This window comes from Berghia stephanieae, chromosome 5, assembly GCF_034508935.2.
Source record: "Berghia stephanieae isolate SIO BIC M18660-M18661 chromosome 5, UCSD_Bste_1.3, whole genome shotgun sequence".
NCBI classification, from domain to species: domain Eukaryota; kingdom Metazoa; phylum Mollusca; class Gastropoda; order Nudibranchia; family Aeolidiidae; genus Berghia; species Berghia stephanieae.
Window position 1 is genome coordinate 16,954,344 of NC_088364.1, and position 14,571 is coordinate 16,968,914.

The following is a 14,571-nucleotide window of genomic DNA, read 5'->3' on the forward strand; positions in this document are numbered from 1 at the left end:
TTTTTGAGTCTCGAGACTCAAAAAAGTCTCGAGCATCGCTCTAGTCATCGGTGCTTTCATTCAATACCTAGTCATTGGTATTGGGTATTGACGTTATATCATATTTTAAACAGCTAACAAAACACAAACGTCGTAAATAGATCAAAATGGTTATAGGTATCAATGTTTTATTATTATACAAAGTGAATTTATTTAATGTATTTTAAGTTTTAATACAAAAAAGCCACCCAAAGCTCAGTTGAAGTGCTACTTCTCGGGAATTCCCGACTTTTCCTTGGTCATCGAGTTCGGGAAGTTTTGAGTGTTGGTGGCCGATGACTTGAGGTCGGTAGGCTATCATCGAGACTTCCGCTCGACACTAATATTTAGAACGCTTAATACACCTGGTTCCAGGTTCGAGTCCCGTTATCGGCTTCACAAAATTGAGTTCTAGAAAACGACTCTTTTCTTACACTCATGTGTATAATTAGTAGCTACCTGACCAGTAACAGTGTCATAACTGACCCCTAAATATTATATTAGCACATGTCCCGTCCCACATGCTGAATGTTGTTGGTTTTGAACCCATGAACTCAGATGATCTAACTGATTAGACCTACTAACACGGAACCCGCCGTAAAGCATTTTTAGCACGTCCGTTTAGTGAATAGTCGTGACATCAAACCCTCTACTCTTTTGTGGTCCAAAATCCTCTGGAGTGTGTATGTAACCAGTCCTTCGGAGTACTAATAATGAATAGATTACATTAAGGTAACATAACTATTTTATTGGCAGGATGTATAGACAGTTTTTAGGATTACGGGACGTAAAAAAGCGAAGATGGATGATCTTTATCGACGACCAGCATATAATATTATTTAGACAAGAAAATAAGATACCATTGTGTATCCAGTTAACTGACATCACACTTTTCTTCCCGATTAAGTGCTATAAAAAGGCTCTTTTGTTGTTGTTGTTGTTGTTGTTGATGATGATGATGATGATGATGATGATGATGATGATGATGATGATGATTTTTTAAATCATACTATTGCACTCATTATTCTACTTTTTAACCTCCAAAATAGACGATCTCCAACACATTTAGAGCAGACGTCTCACAAACTGGACGGTCCAGTTTGTTGTTCAGTGTGGTTATTAGTGGAGATCGGGACACAATTGAGACGTTCTACCCAGTACAAGCTATATCTCAGTATGTTATCTATCTATCTATCTATCTATCTATCTATCTATCTATCTATCTATCTATGGTTTTGACCTGCAACTTTGTGCCATTTGAGCGATTGTCTTTCTTAGCTTGAGAACAGTCGCTCAAATGGCACAGAAGCTGCAGGTCCAAACCTATATATAATTTGACTAATTTGGTCAGAGTTGCCTCTTTATCTCCCCAAGACTTTGAAGCGTCATTTATTTCTAAAGAATATAAATTAAATCAAATTTATAACAATGATAAAGTAAAAGCTAGTAAAACACTCGGAATAGTGAAAAGAAATTTCAAGAATCTGAAAACAAAACACATGACTACCGTCTACAAGACTATGGTTAGATCAAAGCTGGAATATTACAACTGCATATGGTATCCGAAGTTTGAGGGAGACAAAGACTGTTTGGAAAGAGTGCAAAGGAGAGCAACAAAACTTATCACACACCTGAAAGACAAAACCTACTGTGAGAGATTGAAAGAATTAAATCTCCCGACCTTAGATTACAGGAGAAGAAGGGGAGATATGATCCAAACATATAAAATAGTAAAGGGAATAGACAGGGTAGAGGCAGGATTTCTTAAACCAAACAAGAACATTCAGACACGAGGAAACAGCAAGAAACTGGAAAAAGAACGTTTTAAAACAAATGAAAGAAGGAACTTTTTTCATCTAGAATTGTAAATAACTGGAATAAACTGCAAGAAACCACAGTATCAGTAATAAATTCAAAGCAGAGTTGGAGATAAGCAACATCCTAGGAAACAAGTTCAATTATAAAAATTGGTCCAATCATTAATAGATGAGGAGGAGCGAAGGAGACTACACCAAGTCTAAAAGCTCTATACAGAGGTATCCAGGTATCCAGGTATAAATGCATCTGGAATAGAACAGTAAAGTTTGCTGCCCCAAACGTAAACAATAACAAGTTGCTAGTGATTTCCGTTAGGGACCGGAATAATTTACGCACAATATAGGTCTCCCAATTTTGTAGTTTGAGTTGTAGGCAATACACTTTCAGTATTGAAAATATGTTTACATAAAATCTAACAGTTGCAGAAATAATAATATAAGGCTAAATTATTATGAAAATCAGGCTCCGAATAATTCTCGTTTTGTTCACACCAGCGCAATAATTTGCTCTGGTCTAAAAATAGATAGACTGTAACTTTTGATAAATTTTAGAAAATTTTACCTTTTGTTCCATAAAATATCCATATCTAGACATTATTTGATGCATGATCGAGTATTTATGAATATGTGATTCTTTTGCCACCTAACAGCCAAATTTTAAAGGTTATTTTTTTCTATTATTTACATTGGAACGTGAGCTGTCAAGACAGGAACATGTGGTTTGCCACGTGCTTCTCGACCTTTGTTTACGTTTGGGGCACCTAACTTTACTGCTCTATAGAACAGTAAAGTTAGGTGCCCCAAACGTAAACAAAGGTCGAGAAGCACGTGGCAAACCACATGTTCCTGTCTTGACAGCTCACGTTCCAATGTAAATAATAGAAAGAAAATAACCTTTAAAATTTGGCTGTTAGGTGGCAAAAGAAACACATATTCATAAATACTCGATCATGCATCAAATAATGTCTAGATATGGATATTTTATGGAACAAAAAGGTAAAATTTATCAAAAGTTACGTCTATCTATTTTTAGACCAGAGCAAATTATTGCGCTGGTATGAACAAAACGAGAATTATTCGGAGCCTGATTTTCATAATAATTTAGTCTTATATTATTATTTCTGCAACTGTTAGATTTTATGTAAACATATTTTCAATACTGAAAGTGTATTGCCTACAACTCAAACTACAAAATTGGGAGACCTATATTGTGCGTAAATTATTCCGGTCCCTAACGGAAATCACTAGCAACTTGTTATTGTTTACGTTTGGGGCACCTAACTTTACTGCTCTATAGTTAAGCGGGGAAAGTGTCTAGTACTAAGTACTCACTAATTTGACCTTAATGAGTAGTATCGATTAGGTAAGGTTTCGACTAAGGCCCACGTGTAGCAGACCCTGGGGCCTGGGGCCAACTCAAGCAGACGACAGCAGCAGACCACGGACGCCGGTTTATTGGAGGGTCAATTATTTTTCAAGACTTTTCCCTTTCAAATATCCATACACTGTCGGGAGCTGTTTTTTTTTTTCATTCTCTTTCATTGAAAAAGAAACGGTTTGATCTGTTTAGTTAATTTAGATTTATCCTCATTAGAATCTCTTCAACTTCAACCCCCTCCTCTCTCTCTCTCTCTCTCTCTCTCTCTCTCTCTCTCTCTCTCTCTCTCTCTCTCTCTCTCTCTCTCTCTCTCTCTCTCTCTCTCTCTCTCTCTCTCTTTCCCTCTATCTGATAGACGTCTATCTTTCTTTCATTTACTCTTCGTATATAATTTCAATTTGAGAAATATCACATTTGTTTTTTGTTAATTATGATAAGCTGTCTTGATAGACATGTATTTGTATAGGCTACTCGACAAAAATGTCCTCTAAGTAAGGGAAGCATTCCAGTTTGTCACAGCCCACAGTGGGAAAGCATGCTGGTTTACAGAGTGATGATTTGCATGCAAAATGAAACGAGCTGAATTGGCATTTTAGAGCTATCTCTACGTCTACACCACCAGTTTGAAGGTGGATAATGAAAAACTAACAGTGTTAAAGTTAAAGTGCTGTAATTAATACTGTCATCAATTAATACTCATATACTTAATTGAAATGATAACGCGATCTTATTCATGAATATTCTATCAAGACATAATCATGTTTCTTTTTAAAGTTTGTATACAGATCAACGTAGTTTGTGTGAAAAACGCGTTCATTATAAGTTATAAAAAGAGTAAGTTGAAGGCTGAATTGAATGTAGGCAGACCAAAATATTCTGTAGTAAAACAAATAAACTGGTATCTTAATTTCTTATATGCAGGTACAAGATAAAACTTAAGTAATTACACATCATTTTGTACATCAGATTTACAGTCTAACAAAGGAAGGCAAAGAAATCATCTAAGGCCTACTTGCGCTAAACTGGAGCCAGTGACAAACTAGGCAGCCTCCGATGAAAGTTACCACTGACACTTTCAAAAAGAGTGAATGAATGATTAATTGATTGTATGAATTGAATTGAATTTTCAATTGTTGAAATTTTACAGAATAATTTCCTTTCATTTGCATACATATTGAAAAAAAATAGAATGTAGTCTATGTATTTTTATGTCTTGGTTACAACTATTTATGATTGTTTTTGCAGGAAGATCTTGGATTTGACTGAATTGCACACTATCAAAAGCATTTTTAATATATCCTAATATGTTTTATCTTGATCCTAAAGCTTATCATGATTAAGGTCATATTTAATTTGATTATTTCCAGATATGCAGATTTCATTCTTGTAAGGACCTATGATTTCTACACAGAAGACCTCCCTATTATAGGACACCAATCTGCACTTTACCCACGAAGTGATGAGGAGGGATATTTCACTGTTCTGAATCTTGTAAGCTTCTTGTTCTTCCCACAAGTAATGAAAAAATATTGATCATTATTCATTCAATGTGCTTAAAGGACTGTACACATGGCCCCTAATCAACAACAAAAATACATATAGGACAAGATGTGATACCTTGAGGCATTATGACAATTATTTTTGACATAGACAAAACTTTCACTGGCCAATAAATCATGTTACACTTGAGTATGATGAAATTTAATGTAAGCAAAGAGCCTTTTCAAAGGACTCTATTTTGTGCTACGCAAAAAGGGACCTAGGTTTGGAGCTGCATAATATATCTCTTGACCACATAGCAACACAATAATAGATAATGTGTTTAGTACCTATTTTTGTCACAACAAAGGTATCATAAACACTTCATTATATTTCTTTATTATATATTTCTTTGAAGTGTATTCACTAACCTATGTGTGGTGAACTTGCAAACCTTGTCTAATGTCTGAAAAAATTGAATCAAATTATGTATTTGAATAGAGGCATCATTTTAGGACAAAATGCAGTTTAAATTTTGTAATTATTTTAATTAGGGCTGAAGTTATTCACATATGAAGGGAGGGGGGTCAAAAATTAAATAATGTAGAAAATCGTTTTTAAATACAAGACATGCATACATGTAACAAATTGTTTAAAATGCAGTTACGTTATTATCACAACAGCACTTGCACACCACAGTCATACTCAATTTTTTTTTTTAAGTCCTTCTGTAACACAAACCAAATAATTTGACTTTATTTCCCTCTTTTTGACTGCACGACGTGATACTTTAGGAGGAAGAGGTTAGTATGTGACTTAACCTTCGCTAGCTGATTGCTCTCTCAGTACTCTTAGTTACTATGTAATTCGTGATTTTATTTTTGTTTTCAGATATTGATATTGACTTTTAGATATCTTATAGTGCCAATTATGATATAAAATTGAAAGAAAAATGCTTTAGTCATATGATTTAATTGATGACACAATATTTCATTTGGGATAGTAAATGGAATGTTGGATAATTGCTTATTGTTTATAGCAATGCGCAGTCAGTATACTGACTCAACGGTAGCTTGTTTTTATACGCACAGACTTGCATTTCAACGAGCAAACAGTGACGACAAATGTGATATGTAATATTGATAAAGATTTTGGTTCTCAGCTCTGAATTGAAATCCTCCACCTTAGAGGCAGATTTTAGGGTATTAGAGAGGGTATTTAGAGCGTATTTCTCTTTGATGGAGCTCACAAAAAAACTAAATTATATTATCTTAGCGACATCTGATGGGTTTTGCCAATTCAGTACATATATATGTATTTATGTCTAATACTAATAAAGAGACGTGTTTGATAGCATGCAATTCATGCACTTGGGTATGATGGGCCAAGGTTCTTTACACTGAAAGTTGAAGGTTGGTGTGTGTAACAACACTGGATTAGCCTTTCAAAAATTGTATCTTTGTAACTAGATGATCAGATTGTTTTACATTTGAAAAGAGACAAGTGGAAAAAATGGGTGTTTTAAGAAGTTGTGTACACAGAAAGCAAGAGAATTAAAAGGTGTGAATATTTATGTAAAGTAAAGAAATTAATAAAAAAAACAATCATAACGTCATATAGGTGACATGTCTTGAGTAAACAGGGACTTGAATAAGACAAGTTACAATTTTGATAAAGAACATATCAACCATGGTCTAGTGTATCAACCCTAGCACAGAATCATTTCAACCTTTAAAAAAAACAATGAGCTTCTATATAGTGCAATATCCTCTTAACGTGCTCAAAGCGCTTTACAAGAGGTCCCTGGCCAACAGCAACACTTAAGATGTAGGACGGGACATGATTTTTGTTAGGCGATATTACACTTTTTCGGACAGAGACAACGCTGTTAACGGCCAGGTACTCATTTTACACCTGAGTACAGTGAGAGAATGTGAGTAATGAGCCTTTTCCAAGGACTCAACTATGCGCTGAGCGGGGCTCGAACCCAGGACCTTCCGATCCTCAAGCAAGTGTCATACCACTAGACCACATAGCCGCACCTGATGATCCAGAGTTGATATGATGGAAGTCGTGTTTGAAAATTTACATGGTGCAAAACATAATGTCGACAAGTTTGTCATGAGATGCATCTATTGAAAACAAAGCCCATGAGAGCATCAATTAATCGATAGATAAATAAATCAAATGTAGAAAAAGTTTAAAGTGTCTCAAACCTGGGTCACTTTCCCTATATGACAATCTGATCCCCTGAAGATAGATTTAGTCAACACCATAATTTATTTATTTTTAATGTCGAGCTGGGAATCATTTGAAATTATTAGATATTCCTTTGACCAATGCTGCTGTTACTTTTTATTTAATTGTTGCAAGTCTTATCACTAAGATAAAAAAACAATCTATCTCTCTTCAGGATTTTGCTGTTCGATTCTTGTTGTATCTTGATGTACCGAGCTACAAATTGATTGTGGGTATCCCATCACATGGGCGAACTTTGAGATTTGTGAATGAGAGCCTGCAGTACTTTGGAGCTGAACATATTGGACCCGGCTCACCAGGACCATACTCTCAACAAAATGGGATGCTGGCATACTATGAGGTACAAAACACTATGGCTTTCTGCATCTAATATATATATACATTTATATATATATATATATATATATATATATATATATATATATATATATATATATATTTATATATATATATATGTTGCAGAAAGGGCATATTCCACAAAATAAATAGAGAAAAATCAATAGTACTCATGATAAGTACTGTTAGCCCTCCCATCTCCGTTCCCTATATTATGTGTGCCATGTGTGCTTTCCTCTTTTCTTCTTGAGCAGTACATTTTTCTCAACTGGGTATTAAACTTGCAACTCACACCCCTGCTGTAGCTGTGTTTCAAGAAATATTACCCCGTTATAGCCATGCCTGATTTATATGAATTATTTAGTCCAATGAACAGGGATTAAAAATTTTCTTGTTGTAGCCAAGCTCCTGTTGCATCAGAGGCCATTATAGGTGAGCTATATATCTATATAAACACACTATTTGTATGAAATTTCTGGTACTATCCATAAGTTCCTGTAATAGTTAGGCTACTTATTGACACTTGAATGGATATTAGCACAGTGGAGGTCACTTTAGATAAACACCTTGTGACCAGAAAAAAAGTGTATATCAAGCAAGGTTTATCTTATCCATTTTCAAGGTAAACAACCTTTCAATTCAAAATGTGTGATGGGTCCAGTAGCCTCCCATGTTCATGAGGGCATGACTTTTTATCCACGATGCAAGCCTATTCTTATTTGGGTGGGGATTGCACATAGGAGTGGGGAAGAAGGCCATTGTGGCTGAGCACAGTTTATTCTTACAGGTCAGAGACTAATTTGTGTTTATTTAAACCAGACTTTGATTGATTGGTTTATAAGGAAAAAATAAAAGTGGACTGGACAAAAAGTTTATTTTATGCAAGATTTTATCTTAACTCTTTAAGATTCAACCCGGCAACAACTGACAATGGCCAAATATTCATGGGCGGGGTAGTCAAGACTGGCCTCAGTAAGTAAAATCCAATCGTTGTGAAGGAAATGACAGGCCTGTCACTGTCGCAGGATGTTTTCAGCTTTGATTTTTATAAATTTGCCGACATAAAAGAAACTATGTTGCAGAAATTGCGATTTGGATCCTATTTTATTTCCGGGTGAAAATCATTGACATTGCACTTTGTTTGGTAAAAATCAGGAAAATATTACGACTTTGGTGATGAAAAATGACTTTGATGACAATTATTGTAAACTTAAAAAAAAATTATGAATAATTTAGAACTCCCTTATTTGTGGGGCGATTTTGTCATTCGTGGTATCAATTTTATTGTAATAAAGAGATAGGAACTTCAGAGTTATTTTTTTTTAATGCGAAATTATTACTTCGTAAATTTAGCACCAAGAAAAATAGTCAGTAATTAAATTTGTTACACCTCTTTGATCTACTGCCACTATCCGTTCGTGTAGAATTGTAAATCAAGCATCTCAAAGTCTTCGACCAATCACAGGCTATCTAGCCAGCTGGCCGAAATGAAGACGCTTCTCACCGTCAATGTCTTACGCTATTGTTATGCAATGAATATAACACCTGTTTGAGTAGGCCTAAAAGCTAAAATCTAAAAGTATAAAATATAATTCTGAGGAATTTGAAAGTCACATTGCTGAAATCAGCTTGAAAAAAGAAGAACATTGGTCCTTGTTTCTGAAAAATCGGTTGAAAACCAACTGTTTTAGGAATAAATTTGATTTAAAAAATTGCTTTTGTTTATTTTAGCTTTTTTTTAGCAACTTTTTTATTTATCGGCCGATTTTCTTGATTTTTATATCATTCTTTATTGCTCAATGAGACTAGATCAGTGATATACTTTGTTTCAAATGTAACTAGAACATAATTTGGCTTTTTTACCTATCAAGCGTGCCTGGATAATTTATTCATCAACGTGGTGATTGTGACGCAACTATGCGATGAGCGTCTTCCAGTGTTTCAGCGATGATTCAATTCATTGTTGACAGCTGTTGACACATGAGCTGTCAGAACGACCAATCGTTGAAGGGTCAAGATACTCAGTAGCCAATCGTTCTTCTGTCAAAAAACTTAAGAACTCACGAGAACAAAAGTTTGAAATTTGGTGATGGACGGACCTATGAAATCGTTTCTGGGCGGAGTTTAGCCATAAGTGACCGTAGAAAATGAAAATGTGACTGCAGACATCAAAGGGCTGCTTATATCATCAAAGGATGTCTACATGATTGACATGGCCCTATAGGGAACTCATTATCTACTCCCCCAAAAATAATCTGAACACGAGAGGATTAAGCGAGTTTATTTTATCTCGACTACACTGTGTTGGCTTTATCTCATTACCTTTTTACTGTTACCCATACATTCACTGACTCCACTCACTATCGGTTCATTGTTTAACAAAAACTAAAAATTGATTAACTCAGGCATGAGAGTCACAAATTTGCAAGAATTAATAACTGAACTTTCTTTGACATCCGGCAATCAGAAAGGGCTTGCAAATGGAGCATTTCAGAGTCTTGGTACAATCTGGAACACAAGAGCATAGGAAAAAAACAGAGGTTGAAACAATAGTCCTGTCGTACTCTTACATGAAAATTAATAAAAGAAGAAATAAGGAAACTGGATGCCTTCCAACATAAATGCTTGAGATGAATATTGAGAATAAAATGGCAACAACATGTAAGGAATGAGAGGATTTTGGATTTGGCAGAGGAACTTAGAGTGGTGGTGAGAAGGAAAAGGTTAATTTGATTGGGTATGTCTTGAGGAGAGGGAAAAAGAACTATTCTGCAGTGGCATAGGATGTATTCTAGAGTGAAAGAGAGGGGAAAGAAAGCCCAAAACAACATGGCACCGGGTGGTGGAAAAGGAGAGATGGCAGATGAAATGGAAGGAAAGTGTCCAGACCTTATGCGCCTCCTGGCACTGAAATATTTAGGTAAGGTTGACGTCCAGTACAGCTATCTTATCTGCAATGAAATCAATTATGGTCTCATTTAATTTAATAAAACCTTAAGATAAAGATCCCGAGCTAGAAATACTGTCCAAGAGATCTGGTGGTAAGCTTAAATTTCCATGTCATTGGCTTTGATAGTAGGAATGACACCATATGCATAAAAGTGTTGTCCAAAAATGTTGGAAAAATGTGTTCCTCAAAGGTTGCTTGTGGCTTCCTCTTTAAAGAATAGGCTATGAGCTTAGGGCATAGTAATAAATTATAGATCATAATCTTAATACAAATCAATTATGCATCCATCCAAGAATTATGAATACAGTGTCAAATAAAATAAGGAAAGAAAAATTAAATTATAAAAGCAAGAAGGTAATTTTCAAGATTTATTTTAATTCTCATATCTTTTTACCTGCCTTTTCTTTTATTACATTTCGTTCAGATTTTTAAGTAATGCCAGTTATATATTGTCTCATAGATTTGCGATCTTCTGGCCACAGGATGGTTGGAGAGTTTTCATGAGGAGCACCAAGTCCCATTTGCCTTCAGTGACGAAGAGATGGTTACATATGACAACTCACAGAGTATTGTCAACAAGGTGATCTTACTCAGCAAAATAAAGCACATGAACATACTTGATATTTTGTTATAGCACACTTGAAACAGGTTTGTCATAACAGTATGGCATTGGACTTACAACACAATCTAATGAAGCCTGGGGGTTCAAGCTCCTCAATGAAGGAAGGGCATATTGCTGTTTCCTTTGTCCACCCATCAGTGATTGATGATTAATTCTGGTAAATTTATCCTTTTTAAAGTATTTTACAATGACTAGCATCATTACCAAGTCCAAGAGGAATTCAACAATTCTGTTTATGTAATGCTACAGAAACAATATTTAACTTTGGCTTCATAGGCCACATGGCTCTGAAGGATTATTCTTACAATGTAAGTCTCTGCGAATAGCGAGGTGCTCATTTTCATGTTTTGATTACGATTTAACAATCTGGATTCAAGTAAGCACTACTAAACAAAGGCTGGTGTTAACATTAGACAGGAAAATCAGTATACATCTTTATAGATAGTTTCAATTGTTTTTTAATTTATTTCTGCTATGCCCATTGCACAAAACAATGCAACCTTTATTTACCCTTGCTACAAACCAAACATTATTTTAATACAAAACAAGTTGTCTGTTGTTTTTTGTTTTTTTTTGTACTAGCTGTCTAACAAAATACTTTTTCATATATACATGAGTTCCAGTAAGTTAATCTGTAATGGACAAACCAACATTTAGTCATTGGGTATTCTTTCTTCCCCAGGTGAACTACGTAAAAGACAACCAGCTAGGTGGGTTGTTCATTTCCTCTTTAGCGGATGATGACTTCATTGGTACATTTTGTGTCCAGGGAACTTTTCCTCTTATGAAGACAATCAAGTCAACTTTGGAACAGTCCAGAGGTTTGTGCTATGACCCTACTTTGTATACATATGAGAAAGTTCGAGATTTTAAAGTTTTGGTCAATCACACTTTTCAATACATGGGGTATGTAAATGATAGTATCATTGCTTTATAGTCTGTAATAGAATTATATACTAATACTGATACACAAAAGTAACGCACTATTCTAAAGATATCACCAAAATCTTGATTTTTTTTACATCTGTGTTTGTAGGATCTCATCACGATTGAAAACATCATCAAAATTTGCTTTTTAGTAATGGAAAGTGTGCATTTGAGGGGCAAAAGCTCAAAAAAGACATGTGGCACATGCAACTAGATTGGTTGCTGGGAACTGAACATTCACATTTAACATATACAATGTGCCTAGATTAAGTGAACAACAGTGTTAACAGGCCCTTGGCATGGCAGAGGCCATATATCACAAAGAGAGATTGCAAGATGGCTAAATTGTTCTCATACAACAATAAGCCAACTCTTTCGTCCCTATGAAGAAACTGAGACCTCCAGCAATAGGCAAAGAAGCGGTTGACCAAGAGCGACAACTCTATGTCAAGATTGCTATATTATGAGCTGCCATTTATGAAATTGATTTTTACCAAGCACAGAAACCAGTCAAGAAGTCGCTGGGATACTAGAAACAGTATCGTTTATGACTTTTCGGCACCGTCTTTCAGAAGCTGGTTTGTACGCGGAATTAATTTGACACCTAAACATCGCCAGCGGCGTCTTTTATTGGCCAACACTCATCAGATGGACTAATCTTTACTTTGCTGGTGGTCGTTTAAGGGTGTGAAGGAGACAAAGGGGGCATCATTTGGATGCTTGCGAGATTCAGCATGATCACTTTGGCAGAGGCAGCATCCATATGTGGGGTGGATTTAGCTTTCACCACCGTCTCTCTCTTCATGTTTTCCACCAGAATGTCAATGTTCCCACCTACGTCTCTCTTTCCTTTCCCTTTAACATACATACCTTTTTCTTTTTCATTCTCTTTCCTGTCCCCTTCACCCCTGTCTCCCTTTTTTTCATTCATAGTTTTACTTGATTATATAAATTTTTTTTTTTTTTTTTTTAAAAAATCTTCCCCATCGTTATCTGCGTGTCTTGTCTGTTGTCTGATGAAAGCCAAAGTCTGAAAAGTTGTATATTTATGTATTTTTTTACTTCATGAGCCATATATACTCCTTGTATTTTTGTTATATAATAACAATAAACTATTGCATCACTCTGCCAGTTGAAATAGAAAACAAAAAATTGAGAAAAGAGAGTGATTACACAAAATGTGTCAAGCATGCTTCAAACCATTAACTTTCTGATTCAAAGGTGAGTGACTCACTACTGCTTCATTGGCTGATATTTTTAGTAAATGACATAAATTTAAACATAAAATTGCAACATACAACAATGTTCTGCAATACTGAATATAAAAACAACTGACACCCAATATAACTTGTCATATGAAACATAATTTCCATTTCATTCAGTATTTGTCACCTGATAAGCATAGTTTTTCTTTTAAACCAAGATTATTGACAGTAGTCTTGTTAAATTAAATAACACTTTTCTTTACTTGCGAAATTAGTATCAAATGGCATACTAAAGGACACTACTCAAGGCACAAATAGTTTTTGTTTGGTTTATTTGGCCACGGATCATGCTCACTGTTTCTTGTCTTTTATAAAACTCAAGACACAATACCCCTTAATTTGTATATTTCAAATGATTTTCCCAAAACAAATTCAGACAGCTGTTTATCCGGTGAGTACGGAAGCATTGATCTCCAGGGATGTATCCCTTGCCCCTTGGGCTCTTACCAGTCAAAGGCTCGACAGACATACTGTGATCCATGCCCATCAGGCTATTCCACTCTCGAGACAGGATCAAAGGGTTCAGAACAATGCTTGGGTGAGAGATTCATAGTTAGCATTATATATGAGAGAAAATTTTCACCTTACATTTGCCTATGATCAATCAATTCAAGGAAAAATAAAAGACTTTCCTACAATTTTAGATTGGTTTTACTTATTTAAAAAAATTATCTATTTAAAATTATCACAGTGAAAGTAATAAAAACCAGATGTGGGCTGAGAAATTTGGTGAACTTATCAGAATAGGTAACTATCAGGCTGAAATTTCAATCCAGCCTGCTTTGGTTCACCCCCCCCCCCCCCCCCCCCCCCCCCAAAGAAACTCATCATAGAGGGTGACAAAGTTGTATTGATTGGCACTCGGGATAATCAATACTTTTTTTTTTATCTTTCTGAAAATAACTCAATAGACATAACTGTTCATTTTCTTTTGCTTGCCATTGCAACATTCTATGGTGTAATTATTTGGGGACAAGCAGGCTAGTGTATTATTATTATCATGATCATTGCTTTAGGCTTTAGTATAATGAAGAAAAATAAGAATTTTTTTTATTGTGAACAAATGCCGATATATATCGATCATCACAGGGTATCAAAATCACCTCTGACGTACAAGCTGAGATATTCTTATTTATGTTACTAGTATATTGCCATGGGGTAACAAAATCACCCTGACTTAAAATAAGGTTAATTTAACATAAGCAGTTTTCTGTCTTGTAAATTTACTTTTCGTTCATTTTAAATTGAAGTTTACTCTCTCTAGACCTGACTTGTTGCTGATTTATTGTTTACGACTAAATTTCTGTTGGTATGTTGTCTGCTGATACTGTCTGAAAACAGATAACCCTGACTTTCCATCTTGCTGAGTTTTCATTTTCTCCCAGAGTTCCATTTGCTAAAGACTTTGAGATCTTATATCAATCAAAAGTAGAATCTCAATTGACAGCCATCTTTCATCTGTGTTTGAAGGATTGCATTTTTATTTTGTTGTTTTTATTGAATTAAGCATTCTATGCACT

The 14,571-nt window shown here is 35.1% G+C and overlaps 1 protein-coding gene across 1 annotated transcript in view; it reads left to right on the plus strand.

Moving 5' to 3' along the window:
- Nucleotides 1-14,571, plus strand: part of LOC144972502 (uncharacterized) — a 42,476-nt gene that overhangs the window by 10,530 nt on the left and 17,375 nt on the right. The window contains exons 6-11 of the mRNA XM_078913780.1: nucleotides 1,068-1,192; nucleotides 4,581-4,704; nucleotides 7,106-7,291; nucleotides 10,698-10,817; nucleotides 11,542-11,680; nucleotides 13,428-13,589. Coding sequence (XP_078769906.1) covers nucleotides 1,068-1,192; nucleotides 4,581-4,704; nucleotides 7,106-7,291; nucleotides 10,698-10,817; nucleotides 11,542-11,680; nucleotides 13,428-13,589 — 856 coding nt within the window. The remainder of the gene's footprint in view (nucleotides 1-1,067; nucleotides 1,193-4,580; nucleotides 4,705-7,105; nucleotides 7,292-10,697; nucleotides 10,818-11,541; nucleotides 11,681-13,427; nucleotides 13,590-14,571) is intronic.